Genomic DNA, 17,356 nt, shown 5'->3' on the forward strand with positions numbered 1-17,356 from the left:
AAGGTGTGCGGGTTGTATTGAAGTCCTAGGTGTGTATCGTTAATGAAGCCATTACTTCTTCAACCTTCTTGGAAAATCAAAGTTCTTGTAAATTATGTTTGACTTGCCTTACTTGATAATTACTTGTGATGTTAGTTGCCATTTTATTACCTTTTACTTCTTATTCATCAAGCAATTACCAAAACAATGAAGATCACAAAGAGCCAAAGTACACAAGATATAGGCTCCAAGGGGAAAACCCAGAAAAAATACTTTTCTTATAGAATCACTTCAAAATGAGACTTCCAAGACCCAAAGACCATAGCCAAAAATTCCTCCCAAGCACCAAGTCAGCCCCTTAACAAGATCTCCTACAAGTAAGAAGAATTCTTCCAAGGTCAACAAAAAACCGAACCTTCTTCAAGTTTGCTCCAATATATCTCTGCCTTTACTTTATATCTATACCTTCGCCCCACAATTCCCGACCCTGCAATAAATCCAAAAACCCTAGATTTTGCACGTGTGGGCATAATTTGGTCTTCCTTCGTCCTTCCTTCCTTCACTAGATGATTCTCCTCAGTTTCTTTTTGTTCACACTTTCTTTTCCTCTTAAATTACAAATCGAACTTGTTGTGGGTGAGGGCTTCAAATGAGTCGAAGTCCTTATTTATAGCCTTCGTTTGGGACGACTTGTCCTTGTTTGGGCCGACTTGGTCTTGGAGAATAAATTAGCTTTCTTGACTCAAAACTAATTATTTTATTTTGTTACAATGAGTCCAAATGGGACTATAATACATGCCAAATATTCTTTATTGACCTAGAAGATCCTAAAAGCATGAAGAACATGCTTTGACCTAGACTTGAGCATGAAATCCATGCTTTGATAAATAAAATAAAAAATTCTCATGTTATATATAAAATATACAATGTCATGTTTACAAAGGTCATTATGAAGATTGAATCTAGTTACATTCTTCAACACTCCCTCTTAACTAGGGAGGTATTCATAATCCTGTCATGAAGTACAAAGAACCTCAAATTGAAGTATTATCATAAGAAGAGTCGGATTGATAAAACATCTTTTAAGCATCTATATTATAACCAGCATTGTCAACAAGGCCTTAACTTGACAAGCTCAACTTTTATGAGAGCATCATGCTGGGAAGCTTTACATGAGATACCACACTACCTCTAAGGGCACATACCCCATCCGGATGTTCACCAGTTATGTCCTTTTTCGGACTATTCTTATCTTGGATTCCCAATCCTCAAAGAATATCAATCCTCTTCGACTACTCTTATCTTGGATGCCCTACCTCATCCTCAAAGTGTACCAGTCTATAGGTTCACTTCTATCTTGGATTTTCTAATCCTCAAGAAGTTGCAATCTCAAATGCTTATTGTTAAGTTATGGTATGTTCTATGCTTATAACAGTTTACTTCTTTTTCTTATTATATTCCACCGATTAGAAATCACATGTACATAAAGTAAAGTGCAGATAGAACATTAAACGATCGACAGAAAACAAGCCAAGACAAGAGACACAAGATGTGGCGGCTAGCCAGGGACAAACTCCACAATGTGTGGGGAAACCCTTTGATCAAATCTTCTTTTATCTTCAATAATTCAGCAGAGAGAAATAGTACAATAATTCTGATTCATATCAGCAGTAGCAAACCCTATATCAGTAGCATCAGCATTAGCAACTTCATTATCAAACTAGGGCAGACCATATCTCACAAACCGACAGTCGGATTGACTTCATTCCACCACCAAAAGTTTCGGCTTCCAGAGGAGGTTCAGATGAACCTACAGCATAGTTCAAATGAAGAGATCTTCTAGGCCACGCAAGTCAATCTTTGCTTCTGCAGTTGCAGCTTCAGTTTCAACAATTTCCGGCTTCAAACTAGGGCAGTCGATATCTTGCAAACCGTTCGTCGGATTGACTTCATTCCACCACCAAAAGTTGTGGCTTTCAGAGGAGGTTCAAATGAACCTACAGCGCAGTTCCAAAGAGGAGATCTTCTAGGCCACGCAAGTCAATCTTTGCTTCTGCAGTTGCAGCTTCAGTTTCAGCAGTTTCCGACTTCAAACTAGGGCAGTCGATATCTTGCAAACCGTTCGTCGGATTGACTTCATTCCACCACCAAAAGTTGTGGCTTTCAGAGGAGGTTCAGATGAACCTACAGCGCAGTTCCAAAGAGGAGATCTTCTAGGCCACGCAAGTCAATCTTTACTTCTGCAGTTGCAGCTTCAAATTCAACAGCTTCCGACTTCACATGTGTGAGAGAGAGAGACCCATTTCGGCGCAGTAGAGAAGAGACTCATATCTGCGCAGTAGAGAGAGAGAGATGTGATGAGATGAGTAATTCTAAATGAGGAAAAGTCCTCTTATATTTATACACAACGTTGGTGGGTGAATAGATGCGACTGTTGGGCTTCTGAGCCTACATGAGTTGTAGGTCGGCTTGATAATAATTCCATAATCAAAATAAATTCATATCTCCATGAATACTTATCGGAATTGGATGATCTTTATATCAATCCTACACCTCTCGACGAGAGGAATCTAATAAAAATATTATTAGCCATGAATAAGATGACCCACATGAAGTTTTGCCCTGGTTGCCAATTTTAACACTCCCTCTCAACCATGGAGAACTTCATCTGCAATCTGTCTATCGGTCGTTACTATTCATCCATCAAATGCACTGCCTTGTACAGCCTGACCCTTGCCCTGCTCTGCTCTATTTTGCCTGTTCTGCTTTGTCTTGTTCTGCCCTGCACTGATCTGTACTGTTTTGTTCTGTTCTGCTCTGCTCTTGCATTGTTCTGTTCTACTCTGCTTTTGTTCGAATTATGAAGAAGAAGAAATGATCAAGGATGTATCATACTGACTCAAAGTCAGTCTCAGAGTATGTACCACTGGTCCCAGACCAGTCTCAACCAACCCAAAGTCAGCGTCATAGTGAGTACAACTCCAATGGTCCTAGACCAATATCATCCTCCACTGACTCAAAGTCAGTTTCAGAGTATGTACCACTGATCCCAGACCAGTCTCAACCGACCCGAAGTCAGCGTCATAGTATGGTACAACTCCTACCACTGGTCCCAGACCAGTATCATCGATCCCAGATCAATGGACGTCATCCTAGCGTAGGGAGTACGGTAGTTACAACGATGCGTCCATCGGTACTACTATGGTCCCTAACTTCATTTACCTGCTCATTGATCAGATGAGAGGTACTTCCCATGAGTCCCAGACTGCATGGGTAGGATGCCTCGACAAGAGAACTAATCAATCCTGTCCTCACAGGAGAACACATCAATCCTGCTACAATTTCCATGGAGAACACATCAATCCAGGCCTCACAGGAGAACACATCAATCCTGCTACAATTGCCATGGAGAACACATCAATCCAGGCCTCACAGGAGAACACATCAATCCTGCTACAATTGCCATGGAGAACACATCAATCCAGGCCTCACAGGAGAACACATCAATCCTGCTACACAGGAGAGCGAATCATCCTGTTCCACAAGAGAGCGAATCATCTTGTTCTAGTGTGCACCACTAGGGGAGGGTGAGTCACCCTGTGGTCATATGTTGCTCCAGTAGGAACCGCAAGCCCTCAGAGCTCCCAGAGCTCAATGTATGCAACATGCAGGACCCTTGTACAAGGGTTTCTTGCCGACTCCAAGTCGTTTGGGAAAATCACAGATTAGATCTTTCCTCGGGGCTTTGACAAGGTGTATCAACCTGTACATCATCTTAATGTGATGGAGCTTCCTTGCTCATCGACTTACCATATCCCAGATGATGTCTATCTGCTGGAGCAATTGACGAATACGGGATTCCTCAATAATCGAATCCCACCTCTGGTTGTTACAGAGAATCACAGTGGTAACCAATGTAAATCCAAACAGCTCACTGAAGAGCTTTCGCAACCAGACTGCCTCACATGAGGTTATGCTAGCAACAATATATCCTGCTTCGGCGGTGCTCAAAGCCACCGACTTCTGCTTCCTGCTCATCCAGGATATCGAAGCAGATCCCAAGGTGAAACAGTACCGGAAGTGCTCTTACGATCCACCACACTACCTGCCCAATCAACATCAGTATATCCAAGTAGTCTCACATCTCCGGCAGTGTATCTTAATCCATGAGAGATTGTGTCCTGAAGACATCTAAGAAGATTCCTGGCATCAATCCAGTGAGGCTCAACCAAATATGAGCTCACAATGCTAACTGCAAAACATATGTTCAGACGGAGGTTCACCAAGAACATCAATGCGAATGAGTTTTTGAAACTCAGAGGCATTTCCCAAGTCTAGTCCGACATCACTACCATATAACTTCTAAAAGTTAAGATCCTCGAGGTAGTCACAGGCTTGCAGTCCATCATACCAAATCTTTCCAATATCTTTACCACATATTTTCCTTGAGATAGGAAAATTTCCCTTGGCTTCTGCCATACTTCAAGTCCTAGGAAGTAGTGCATCAGTCCTAGGTCTTTCATTTCAAATTCAGAAGCCATCTCCCTCTTACATTTGTGAATGAGAGGGTTTGCACCTGTTAGAAAGAGGTCATCCACGTACAACACCGATATGAGAGGCTTGTCATCTTCAACCTTAAAGTAAAGGTTAGGATCAACTTCACTCCTAGTGAATCCCAGCTTCATCAAGTAGCTATCGATCCTCTCATACCATGCTCGGGGTGCTTGCTTCAGCCCATAGAGAGCCTTCTTCAACCTGCATACATGAGTTTTTCAATCATAAATCTCAAATCCTTCAGGTTGCTCCACATAGACCTCTTCTTTGATAGAACCATGTAAGAACGCGATCTTGACATCCATCTGATGTAGGTTCCATCCTTGTGAAGCCACAAGGGCTATGATCAAGCGGATGGTCGTATATCTGGCAACAGGTGCAAATATCATAGTCTATACCTCCCTTCTGGGATAAACCACGAGCAACAAAATGAACCTTATACTTTTCCATATTTCCATTTGCTGCATGATTTATCTTGTAAATCCATTTTGAAGTAACAATTGTCTTGTCCAGGGTCTGGGAACTACTTCCTAGACATCATTCTCCATAATAGACCCATATTCTATGGTCATAGCATCCTTCCATAGTTAATGCTTGATGACATCTGAGAATGATGAAGGTTCATTTTGTATGATCGTGCTCATGATGGTCAGGTATCCTTGATACCTATTAAGTTTCTTACTTTGACGGAAGGTTCCTCAGGGTGCAGCATGTCCTTTAGCATCATCAAGTATCCCCCTAAGCCATGAAGGCCTCTTCCTAGAAGAGGAAGGCTCATGTGGATGAGAATCTATCAGATCCATGGGTTCTTCTACATCAGGCATTGATTCATCATCCTTTTCTTTCGGTTCCCTGGTGTTGGCTTCTTGAGAGCTCCTCAAAGTCGAAAGATTGTTCACCTTGCGGTGAACTTTTCTTTAGGAGACTTGGAACCCAATGCTTGATGAGGGCATCAATTTTGTACATATACGACGGTGATTGTAGTTTCAGCCCATAGAAACATCAAAAGTCTTTGATCATGTAGCATGGCCCAGACAGCTTCCATCATCGTGCAGTTCTTCCTTCCCACCACACCATTCTGCTCAGGAGTATGTGGTGTAGTAGTCTCCCTCTTAATGCCAACCTTAGGTATGCCTGAGTGAACCAACTGTAATATATCAGAGGTCTTGCTTTGGCTTGAGGGGAATGGTCCCCTTTTGAGCTTTCCTTCAGCACATCCTGGACATACACCTTCATTCTCTATTCAAAATTCGGGCATCCCTATCACCATTTGTCTTACACCGAGTATAGCTTTATAATGAAGGGGGGAAAACCTCTAATGCCAAAGTTCGGACTGAAGAGATGTGTCATAAGACATGACACCTAACAGACTTCCATCGACCTGATATAATGAATCACTAAACCCAAGAGTAAAGGCATCTTTAACATTATTTTTCCATATACATACCTTGCCATCGCTGAAGGTTACCTTGTAGCCTTTGTCTTCCGTTCCCGAGATGGACACTAGGTTCTTTTTGAGGTCAGGTGCATTTAATACATCCTGGAATTTCTGGCCTTCTTGAATGCTTGTCCTCTTCCTTGATTCCCAGCTCTCCTCTTACCTTTGCTGTTGAATTTGTCATTCCTTTGATTGCCATCAGCGGGATTTTGATCATTGTCCTAGAGTGAGTCCTTTCTATCAGGGCACTCCCTTGCATAGTGACTTGCTTTATCGCAAATGTAACATCGTCACTTTCTTCTAGCCTTAGGTCCAGCCTTTCCTTTTGATTTAGTCCTGGAATTATTTATTTTCTTTGCATGAAAAGAAAAGGCAGCAGGAGGACCTGTAGGCATGGGCATTTCTTACACTTCTTCCCTTGTTTCTTCTTGAATGCATCTAGCCATTAATTCCTCGAAACCAGGAATTACATTATAGTTCAGAAGAGTAGTCCTGAACACATACCATTCAGATGGTAATCCTTCAAGAGTTGTGAGTGCCATTTCTCTGTTAGTAATAGTTTCCCCAATAGATAGGAGATCGTTCTTGATCTCGGTGATTCTTAAGAAGTATGCTTGCATACTTTCATCTTTACCCTTCTTGATTTCCCTCAGCTTATTTCTAAGAAACAAAACTTGATTTGCATCATTAACTTTAAATAAACTCACCAGTCTGTCGTAGATTTCCTTGGAGGTGTCTAGATCAGAGATGTAGGCCACCAAGCGCTTGTCGATAGAGTCCCGGATGATCTTCTTTGTTTTGACTTCTCCATTTTTCCATTTGTTCCATGCAGCAGCAGATGCATTTGATGAAGGCTCAACAATATTGCCTCTTACATGGTCCAGCACTCTTTGATCTTCAAGGGTTAGATCGATAGACATCTTCCATCCGTGATAGTCAGCTTTCTCATGGAGCTTGTCTTCGGCAGGAAAGAGTGTTGAGGACCCCATAGTTCTTTTAGGATAGCCTTGCCAATCTTCTCTTCAATGATTGCTCTTGCTCTTGCTTGGGCTTTGTCTTCACCTCAGCTCTGATACCATGTTAAGTTATGGTATGTTCTATGCTTATAACAGTTTACTTCTTTTTCTTATTATATTACACCGATTAGCAATCACATGTACATAAAGTAAAGTGCAGATAGAACATTAAACGATCGACAGAAAACAAGCCAAGACAAGAGACACAAGATGTGGCGGCTAGCCAGGGACAAACTCCACAATGTGTGGGGAAACCCTTTGATCAAATCTTCTTTTATCTTCAATAATTCAGCAGAGAGAAATAGTACAATAAATCTGATTCACATCAGCAGTAGCAAACCCTAGATCAGTAGCATCAGCATTAGCAGCTTCATTATCAAACTAGGGCAAACCATATCTCACAAACCGACAGTCTGATTGACTTCATTCCACCACCAAAAGTTTCGGCTTCCAGAGGAGGTTCAGATGAACCTACAGCGCAGTTCAGATGAAGAGATCTTCTAGGCCACGCAAGTCAATCTTCGCTTCTGCAGTTGCAACTTCAGTTTCAGCAGTTTCCGGCTTCAAACTAAGGCAGTCGATATCTTGCAAACCGTTCGTCGGATTGACTTCATTCCACCACCAAAAGTTGCGGCTTTCAGAGGAGGTTCAGATGAACCTACAGCGCAGTTCCAAAGAGGAGATCTTCTAGGCCACGCAAGTCAATCTTTGCTTCTGCAGTTGCAGCTTCAGTTTCAGCAGTTTCCGGCTTCAAACTAGGGCAGTCGATATCTTGCAAACCGTTCGTCGGATTGACTTCATTCCACCACCAAAAGTTGCGGCTTTCAGAGGAGGTTCAGATGAACCTACAGCGCAGTTCCAAAGAGGAGATCTTCTAGGCCATGCAAGTCAATCTTTACTTCTGCAGTTGCAGCTTCAAATTCAACAGCTTCCGGCTTCACATGTGTGAGAGAGAGAGAGACCCATTTCAGCGCAGTAGAGAAGAGACTCATATCTGCGCAGTAGAGAGAGAGATGTGATGAGATGAGTGAGTCCAAATGAGGAAAAGTCCTCTTATATTTATACACAACTTTGGTGGGTGAATAGATGCGACTGTTGGGCTTTTGAGCCTACATGAGTTGTAGGTCGGCTTGATAATAATTCCATAATCAAAATAAATTCATATCTTCATGAATACTTATCGGAATTGGATGATCTTTATATCAATGCTACACCTCTCGACGAGAGGAATCTAATAAAAATATTATTAGCCATGAATAAGATGACCCACATGAAGTTTTGTCCTGGTTGCCAATTTTAACACTTATCCAATCCTCAGACCTCATTCTTTCTTCATGGCCTTCATTAAGCCTTACGGTTGTTAGTCTTGGTCTAGTGCATGACACATAAAGAAAAGAATATATTATCCATCATCACTCCCTCTCAATCAAGGAAGAGATATCTACCAAACCAAGCTTGCTTCTTAAGTACTCAAGCTTCTTGTTTGGTAATGCCTTTGTTAGAATATCAGCTACCTGTTCATCTGTAGGAATATAATGTAGCTTCACAACCCCATCTCGTACTAGGCTTCTGATGTAGTGGTACTTATTGTTTATATGCTTTGTCCTAGCATGAAACATCGGGTCCTCTGTCAACCTTATGCAACTTTCGTTGTCACAATGTATACATGTAGGGCTTAGTGATCCTTCAAATAAATATGATAGCAATTTTTTAAGCCAAACAACTTCTCTACAAACTTCACTTGCAACAACGTACTCGGCTTCAACACTACTCAAAGCAACAATATCTTGCTTCTTGCTCATATAGTATATTGTTGAGATGAATACTTTCACCACATTCTAGCTCCAAAGAAGTAGACGCAATTCCTTTCACTGGATAGCTCTTCTTGTCTCCAAGTTCTACTGAATGAGAAGAGGTTCCTTTTGACAAAGTTTGGAGTTGATTGCATTCGCCTATCATATGTTTGGAAGCTCCATTGTCAATAACCCATACATTATCATCCTTGAAAGTGCTAAAGAGAGTGGAGAAGAAAATTCCATCTATCACTTCTTTTACTAGCTTAGAAATGTTCTTCAAGATGCATTCTTTGATAGTTGCAACGAGGTTCCCAAGGAACTTGAAACCCTTCTTAATAGACCTTGTCATTGACAAGAAAGTGCCAAGTAAGATATGATCTCCAATCTCCTTCTTGCACCTTAGCTCTGATACCATGTTGGAAAATCAAGGTTCTTGTATATTATGTTTGACTTTCCTTACTTGATAATTACTTGTGATGTTAGTTGGCCTTTTATTACCTTTTATTTCTTGTTCATCAAGCAATTACCAAAACAATGAAGATCACAAAGAGACAAAGTACACAAGATATAGGCTCCAAGCTAGGGAAAAACCCCTCCAAGGGGAAAACCCAAAAAGAATACTTCTCTTCTTATAGAATCAGTTCAAAATGAGACTTCCAAGACCCAAAGACCAAAGCCAAAAATTCCTCCCAAGCACCAAGTAAGCCCCTTAACAAGATCTCCTTCAAGTAAGATGAATTCTTCCAAGGTCAACAAAAATTGAACCTTCTTCAAGTCTGCTCCAATAGATCTTGGCCTTTACTTCAGATTTGTACATTCGGCCTATAATGCCATGCAATAAGCCCAGAAACCCTAGATTTTGCAAGTTTGGACAGAATTTGGTCTTCCTTCGCCCTGCCTTCCTTTACTAGATGATTCTCCTCGGTTTCTTGTCCTTTGCACTTGCTTTTCCTCTTATTCAATTGCAGATTGAACTTGTTGTGAGTGAATGCTTCAAATGATTCAAAGTCCTTATTAATAGCCTTCTTGTGAGGTCGAATAGCCTTCCTTGTGGCCGACTTGTCCTTGTTTGGGCCGACTTGGTCTTGGAGGATAAATTAGCTTTCTTGACTCAAAAATAATTATTTTCTTTTGTTACAATGAGTCCAAATGGGACTATAATACATGACAAAAATTATTCATTGACCTAGAAGATCCTAGAAGCATGAAGAACATGCTTTGACCTTGACTTCGACATGAAACCCATGCTTTGATAAACAAATAAAATTATTTTTCTCTTTTTATAGATAAAATATACAATGTCATGTTTACAAAGGTCATTATGAAGACCAAATCTAGTTACATTCTCCAACAATCCTAGCCTTCTTGAAACCACCTACTAGTCCTTACCAAGTTGAAGAAATTGAGGGAAAGTCGGACTTAGAATAGGCATATAGTAAAATTTACCAAGACCACTCTTTATTTCATACACTCAATGAGAACATTGCCTCATCTTGCAGATAATTGATTATCATACAAGTTGTGCTGTGAGCATCTCATTCACTTGCAGGCATTATACTTTATATTCTTGTACTTGTCTATTTCATTTTCTTGCTCATATTAATTGTCATTGTCCTTTAATAATTATATCATACTTGAACAATCTTTCTTTGAGTACAAGTTCCATTCTCTTGCAAGCTTCATTTTCATCTTGTTGCTCATTTCCTAAAGTTGTGTATAATCACTTATCTTGATTCACTAATGCTTGTCTTGCAGTGTCCCATTCTTGTATCTTGAAAATCATATTTCATTGCAAGTATTGTGATTTTACTTCGAGCATATATTTCTTGCAAGTTATATTTAAAGGCACTAGTATCTCACAGTTTGTCTTGCAGGATATCTTGTTAAATTAATTGAATCCCTATTGTTGATATTCATATACTCATAAACATTTGTATTCACTAAATTAATCTCTAATTTCATTTCAAGTTACATTGAATGGCGATAGTCTTACTAACCGTCTCCTAGAACTTGTTATCTCTAGCAAGTTATCCTTTAGAAACTTATTTAGGGACCACCCCCCTTAGCTTAAGCTTATACAGAGACAGTTGGGAATAGGTGACAACCCCTTCTCTGAGTGTTGCCACAAAGAACACACCTTGTGGGGTTGAGGATTTTTCCCACTTTCCTAGGTGTGCAAGTCCATGGACAACAAAGCTGACCTGTTAAGTGGGAATTTTGACACATTAAAAAAATCAAATTGTTGTATTTCATAGGCTCTCCTTTCAAGGCTGATTTAGGCTAGATTGGGGCGATTTTTTTCTTCTGGCGACGGCGGCGACCTAGGGTTTTTTTCCTTGGCTCCGGCTGCGGCCTGAGCCTGCGGCGGCAGGACCTTCCGCGGGTGGAGGATCTGGTCCCTCCAGGCCTCCTCACCTGACCTTCGTTGGAGCTTGCAGCTGCGGGAGGTTTCGGCGGTTCCGGGGGATTAGTGGCCTGCTACCTGCGGGTTTCCTCTACGGTGTTTCCGGTTTTGTGCTGAGCGGCGGCGGCTTCTGATCCTTAGCGCTTCTCTGCGCATCAACAGCCCTTTGACTTGGCGATACCTGCGGGGGGTTTTGGCCTCTGATCTACTGTGCTGCGGTGCTGTGTGGGGTCTTGGGCTTCGGGCCTGACTCCTTCATGGGGGCGAGGTGGCTGCCCTAGCCGCCTCTGCCCCCGTATTGACCCGCCGCTGCAGTTTGGGACCTGTTCGGGCTCCATTGCTGTTGCTGGGTTCAATTTTTGGGTCCTCTGCTAGCCTTCCATTGCAGCTCTGTAGAGTGTCGAGGGATCTGCAACGATTCGTGCCACTCTTCTATGGCTGTCTATGATTGGTTTCCTTTCTGGCTTCACTGGATAGATGTGTGGATTTCTGCGGGTTATTGGTGGAGAGTTGAGGGGATGGGGGTATGGCTCCATTTCGTGCCTCTTCCCTCTGGTTGCATCATTTCTGCACTTCCCACTGGAGCTATCGTTTATTTACTGTTTGTATTAGCTTGTTAGGGTAGGAGTTTACTCCTGTTGGGGTTTACATACCCGGTTTCTGAGCTATGTTTTTATTTACTGTTTTTATTAGCTATTTTGGGTAGGCGTATACTCCTGTTGGGGATACATACCCTGTTTCTGGATGCCCCCTGTGGGCTTTACTCACCTTGTTTCTGGAGGCCCTGTCTGAGGGCTGTATCTGCATACTTCCCAGAAGTATTGGTTATTGTAAGTGGTATTTACCACACTACTGCATATGCTTTGGCATCTACAACATGTAATCTCTATTATCTTCCTTTTAATAGAAATTACGAACTCTATTTTCCCCGGAAAAAAAAAAAAGGCTGATTTAGGCTAATGTAAATTATGATTTTGACCTTCTTTAAGGGAAGCAACAAAGTTTTAAGGTCATAACTCTTTGGGGCAAAGGGGCTGGTGCAAAACACATCTTTAGGGTAGCAAACTTCAAAAATCGATGTCTTTTCAATAAGGAGGACCCAAAAAATGCACCACCTATAAACGAAATGGCGAGACAAGGGCTACCAAACTAGGAGGTCCTTGCAACCAGATTCACTTGATTTGTGCATGCAAATCATCAAACGAATGCTGGCCCAATCACCCTTTGACATCAATGACAATTTCTCCAACACCAACAAGATTATGCATCCATGAAAAACATCACACATTAATTCTGATATATGCAAGTTTTGGTTCATGGATATTGATCAAGTGAATCAACCCCAAGGCATGAAAATGAGACTAGAGGTTGTTGGAACCAATGGCAAGAAATTAGAGATTTAGATAGGTTCATTTCTCTATTGAATTCTGGATCCATATTCACACATAAAAATGTGAATTTCTTTTACAATTTATTATGAAAAATTGTCAAGAACCAATCATAGCTCTATACATAGCTAAGTTAAATGTATGATAAATAAAATTACCAGAGAAAAGAAACCATCACGTCCCCTTCTCATATATTCTTCATTTGTAAGAAGATGAGATGTCATCATTTCCCATGTCGTCCAAATTTTGGCAGCTTCTTTCTACAACATAAAATTTGTTTGATAATATATAATGATCTATGGATATACAATATGCATGCTATTCAAAATAAATACACAAAATTAACACACTTCTCGAAATAAAGCTATAATTTGCAGGGAGATTGCATAGACTTAAATTAGAAAAATACAAAGGAGAACCAACAAGGTTCAAGCAAAAAATCATGGAAAAGGATGGAAATGTGGAACCATTATATATCGATTATGTTTCAAGGCTTTAAAATGTGTATTCCTTCCTCACAGAAGGAAGCAAACTCAATGCATCTTTTAATGATATTGCATACAAGTATCTCGGCATGTTGAATAAATCATAATAGATCACATGGCATAATAGCATTGGAAATAATATCGTAAAAGGAAAAACACAATGAGATGCAAAATAGTTTAAGAATATCAAATCAATGTCTTACCTGTTTTCCAGGATCATTACTATTCAGTCTCTTTCCATATGCCACAACGAAGTTATCTCTCTCCTCATTTGGAATAAAATCACGAAAGCTCTCCCAAGCTATACAAGAATATCAAGAAAATAACATCCAATTAGTAAACATGAAATAATCATGACCATTTCCTGCAAGTTATATTGTTCTTTTTAACAATTCAGTGAAAAAAGCAAGAATACTTAGAAAACATGCCAACAATAAATTTCTCTCTCTCTCTCTCTCTCTCTCTCTCTCTCTCCGCATATTACTTTGCTCTGATAAATTCATATTTCTATAGGAAACAATGAAGAACCATCCTAACACCTGCTAAATGACATAACAGAATTCAAGGAAACAGGTGACACTGTTTGTTGGGGGGATTTTAATGGAAGAACTAGGAACCTTCAAAAAGCAAGCTTTACAAAAAGTATATACCCACTCTAGCTAACCAAAGATGAAGACAAATGGAAGAGAGGCTCAACTGATAAAAACAAGGAAATCACCAAATTTAGCAAGGAAACTCTGCATATGTTATGCACAAAATATCATTATGCAATGCACTGGCTTGCTGGAAAGGCTCAAGAGAAGCCACATGTTACACTCATAATTGGCAAAATGTGGTGGACTACACATAATTTTCAGCCAGATGGATAGAGAAAAACCCAAACTTCAAGATCCATCAATGCCATGAAGAGAAGACATAAGAAAATGATCTGCTGATCGTGGAACTTGGCAGAAGGTGAGTTTGGATAATAAATAACAAACCAAAGCACAAGCACCACAGAAAACAATTGTTGTCACCAAGGAGAATGCAAAGAGCTCCAGCAGAGAGATTGAGAAATGTACCACTCAACCAGGTTTTAAGAGTACAACATATAAGATAGACAACAAAGTAGGGTGTTCATTCAAGCTATTCATACAGACCTTCATAGTTGGAAATGTTGAAAAGTAGTTGTCATTGATGACAACCCAAGCAGCACCAGATAATGCCCCGCTTCTGTTGACCAAAATGACATAGCAATTCATGATGTTTCGTGTCAGGATCATCCTTGATGGATTCTCCTCGTTAAGCTTATCCCAGTGGTACATGGCACGCCACGAGAGCCTTAATGGTTTGAGAGATTGTTATGAATACAATTCATATAAAATAAAATAAATGTAAATAATAAATAATCAAAGTAATGATTATTTTAATAGTCATTAGTTAAATGAAAAGGCATGTCTAAAAATACATGCCCAATCATGAAGGGGCACCTGCCTAGGTATATAAGCGGGCCCTCATTGTAACATTCATCATCTTTGTACATTCATCTTATTAATAAAAATATTACTTTCAATACACATTGTGTATTTACATTTAAAAGCACAAACAACTATAGGTTTTGTCGCTTCAATGGTATCAGAGCATTCCTCTGAGTATACGATCTTTGTTCATTACATTGGTATCAGAGGATTCCTCTGAGAATATGAACTTTGTTTGTTACGGTGGTACCAGAGCCATTCGAGCCTTTGGACATTATCTGCTACACAAATCTGCCATTAAGTTTAGGTCCTAAAAATCATGGAATTAGGTGAATATCATAAATCTAAACTATTAAATGAAATTGGAGAAGCATTACAACAAATAAAAAAATCATTTGCAGAATCATTAAAGGCTTTCAAAACACCAAATTCAACACCTATAATGGAAGAGGACATTGACTTGAAAGAAACTAACAATAAAGAATGCTCTAACCAAGAAAATGATGTTGAACATGTTGAACTAGGATCTCCTCAGGGTGACATGAATGAGAATGACAATCAGAATATGGGTGAGACAGGAAACCCAGTATCACATATAAATGACAGCCATGATTAGTTTCCAGATGGCCTGGGACACACATTGGCATCCATAGTTGTTGCTAGAACCGACCAGGAAGACTGTTATAGAGGTGTAGAGGGAAGTTGTTGCTAGCAAGGGACAATTGCTAAATCTGGGATACCCATTTGCAATGTACGATGTATTTCAGTAGGCAAAAGCATTGAAGCTAAAATCCATGAAGTAGTAAATTGCTCAGCGAAGACAAATCTAGAAAGAAAGATGGGTCGAAACTCTCATAGTCTCTCTAAGTCCCTAGTTTTCTACCATACTCCAAGCCTGGAATACCCTAAGTCACCTATATATGGCTTTACAATGACCTATGAAACCAATCTGCGGAATTTTTCAGTACCGGCAGTGCCTAAAGAATTAAGAAGTCATATAAAAATTGTGCGTGATGACAATGATGAGCATATATATTCCCTCACTCCCCTCAATGACAACCAAATGGCGTATGACGTGAGCGTGGTCGATCTAGGAGATGGGAACTTTAGGTGGAAGAAACTCCCACAATTGCCCATCATGGAGGGGCAAGTCGTGTTGAGTTGTTGTTCCTTTGACAATGGCGGGCGTTGTACAACTTATTATACTATAAGGATCCCTAATAACATCGACGAAATTCACAACGATAATTTTGCTGTGTGCACGCTCCATGCAAGAAACGACATAACTGAAACACAGTCTCAATTCCAATTCCAGTGGAAACCTTAGTTGGTAGATATAACTGATTTAATGAATAAATTATTTGGCTATGACTCGAAGGAGACACCCCAATATGTCTTGAAATTTGCTTACTGTTACATTCTGATGGTAGAACTCCCAAATGTTTTAACCAGATGTGTGAGCACAACGAATATAATACAGTTTACAACAATTCTTTGGAAGCGTCGAAGTATTTTTTGATGCAGTTTGAGAATGACAAGCATCCCGAGCAACAAACCAGTAATTCTTCTAATTCAGTTTTGTATTACATGAGTGCTTCTGAAGAAGTGTGGGTTCGAGAAGTGAACATTTTCAAGTTGAAGTTAGATGATGAAAACAGTAGGAGGATTGAAGAAGAGGTGGAATGGGATGTATTCTGGGAACAAGATCAGACGATATGCAACATTATGATTAATAATAGAAGAAAAAAACCCTTTCCGTCTCGACATTACATCGACAACGCAATTGTACGCAGTCGTCAAATTCAAAGGAATCGAACAATCAAACAGTCAACCAGCACAAGGGTCACGACCATCCGAATTTTTATGGCAACTGTTGGACATATATATATAATAACTTAACAAATTACATTTAAGTCACCTTTAAAAAACATTGTAAAGTAACTTTTAAAAAGTTACATTATAACATTTTTTCATAAAGTTGCTTTATATATATAAGAATTAATATCTATATAAAAATATTTATTTAAAAAAAATCGAGAAAAAAATGGGTAAAATAATCACTTACACATGCTGAAATGACGTAAGAAAGTGAAGAAATTGTCATCCATTAAGCTTTGAGGACAAAGCCTTTTGAAGAGAAGGGCACTGTTATGAATATAATTCATATAAAATAAAATAAATAATAAATAAATGTAAATAATAAATAATCAAAGTAATAATTATTTTAATAGTCATTAGTTCAATGAAAAGGCATGTCTAAAAAGACATGCCCAGCCACGAAGGGGCACCTGCCTAGGTATATAAGTGGGCCCTCACTGTTATTGAGAAATCTAGGGCATGAATAGTTAAAAGATTTCTCTGCTTTGATAATTTCTTGTGATATACTTTTACTTCTTAGCTTATAGTCTTTTCTTCGTTATGTTATTATTGTGTTGTTTTCATCAAGACAATTACCAATTTGCACAATAAAACACAAGTGACACAGTATGTAGGCTTGTTAGCCAGGGCCAATCCTCTCACCTCTTGAGAGGAAAACCCAATCAAAATTCTTCTTCTAGATCTTCAATTGATGAGTACCAAGACCATGACAAAAGACCCTTGACTCTAGTATCCTCCCAAGAACCTTGTCACTAACCTTGATGCTTTGCCTCTTTCCTTTATTGATTTTCTTCTTGATCTCAAACTGCGCTTCTCAGCTCCTTCTAGAGAAACTCGATCTCTATAATTTACACTGCTTTTTCTCGACTTCTCCTAGAGAAACCCAGTCTCTATGATCTCACTGGCTTCCTCTAGAGAATCTTGGTCTCTAGATGTCTATCTCGGTTACCCATAACAAGTA

At 39.7% G+C, this 17,356-nt stretch overlaps 1 protein-coding gene across 5 annotated transcripts in view; it reads right to left on the reverse strand.

The window, feature by feature from the left end:
* The window catches only part of LOC149139312 (proline iminopeptidase-like), a 392,388-nt gene that overhangs the window by 233,457 nt on the left and 141,575 nt on the right, over window positions 1–17,356 (reverse strand). For 3 of the 5 annotated variants that reach the window (XM_089446647.1, XM_089446645.1, XM_089446648.1), the window contains exons 7-8: window positions 13,264–13,361; window positions 12,734–12,835 (exon numbers count right to left, since the gene is read on the reverse strand). In XM_089446647.1, coding sequence (XP_089302773.1) covers window positions 12,734–12,835; window positions 13,264–13,361 — 200 coding nt within the window. The remainder of the gene's footprint in view (window positions 1–12,733; window positions 12,836–13,263; window positions 13,362–17,356) is intronic. The other 2 variants (XM_089446646.1, XM_089446649.1) reach the window with 1 other exon arrangement.

The sequence above is a fragment of the Pinus tabuliformis genome, chromosome X, assembly GCF_031772625.1.
Source record: "Pinus tabuliformis cultivar Carrire ecotype Pingquan chromosome X, CPIR1, whole genome shotgun sequence".
In the NCBI taxonomy this organism is placed as follows: domain Eukaryota; kingdom Viridiplantae; phylum Streptophyta; class Pinopsida; order Pinales; family Pinaceae; genus Pinus; species Pinus tabuliformis.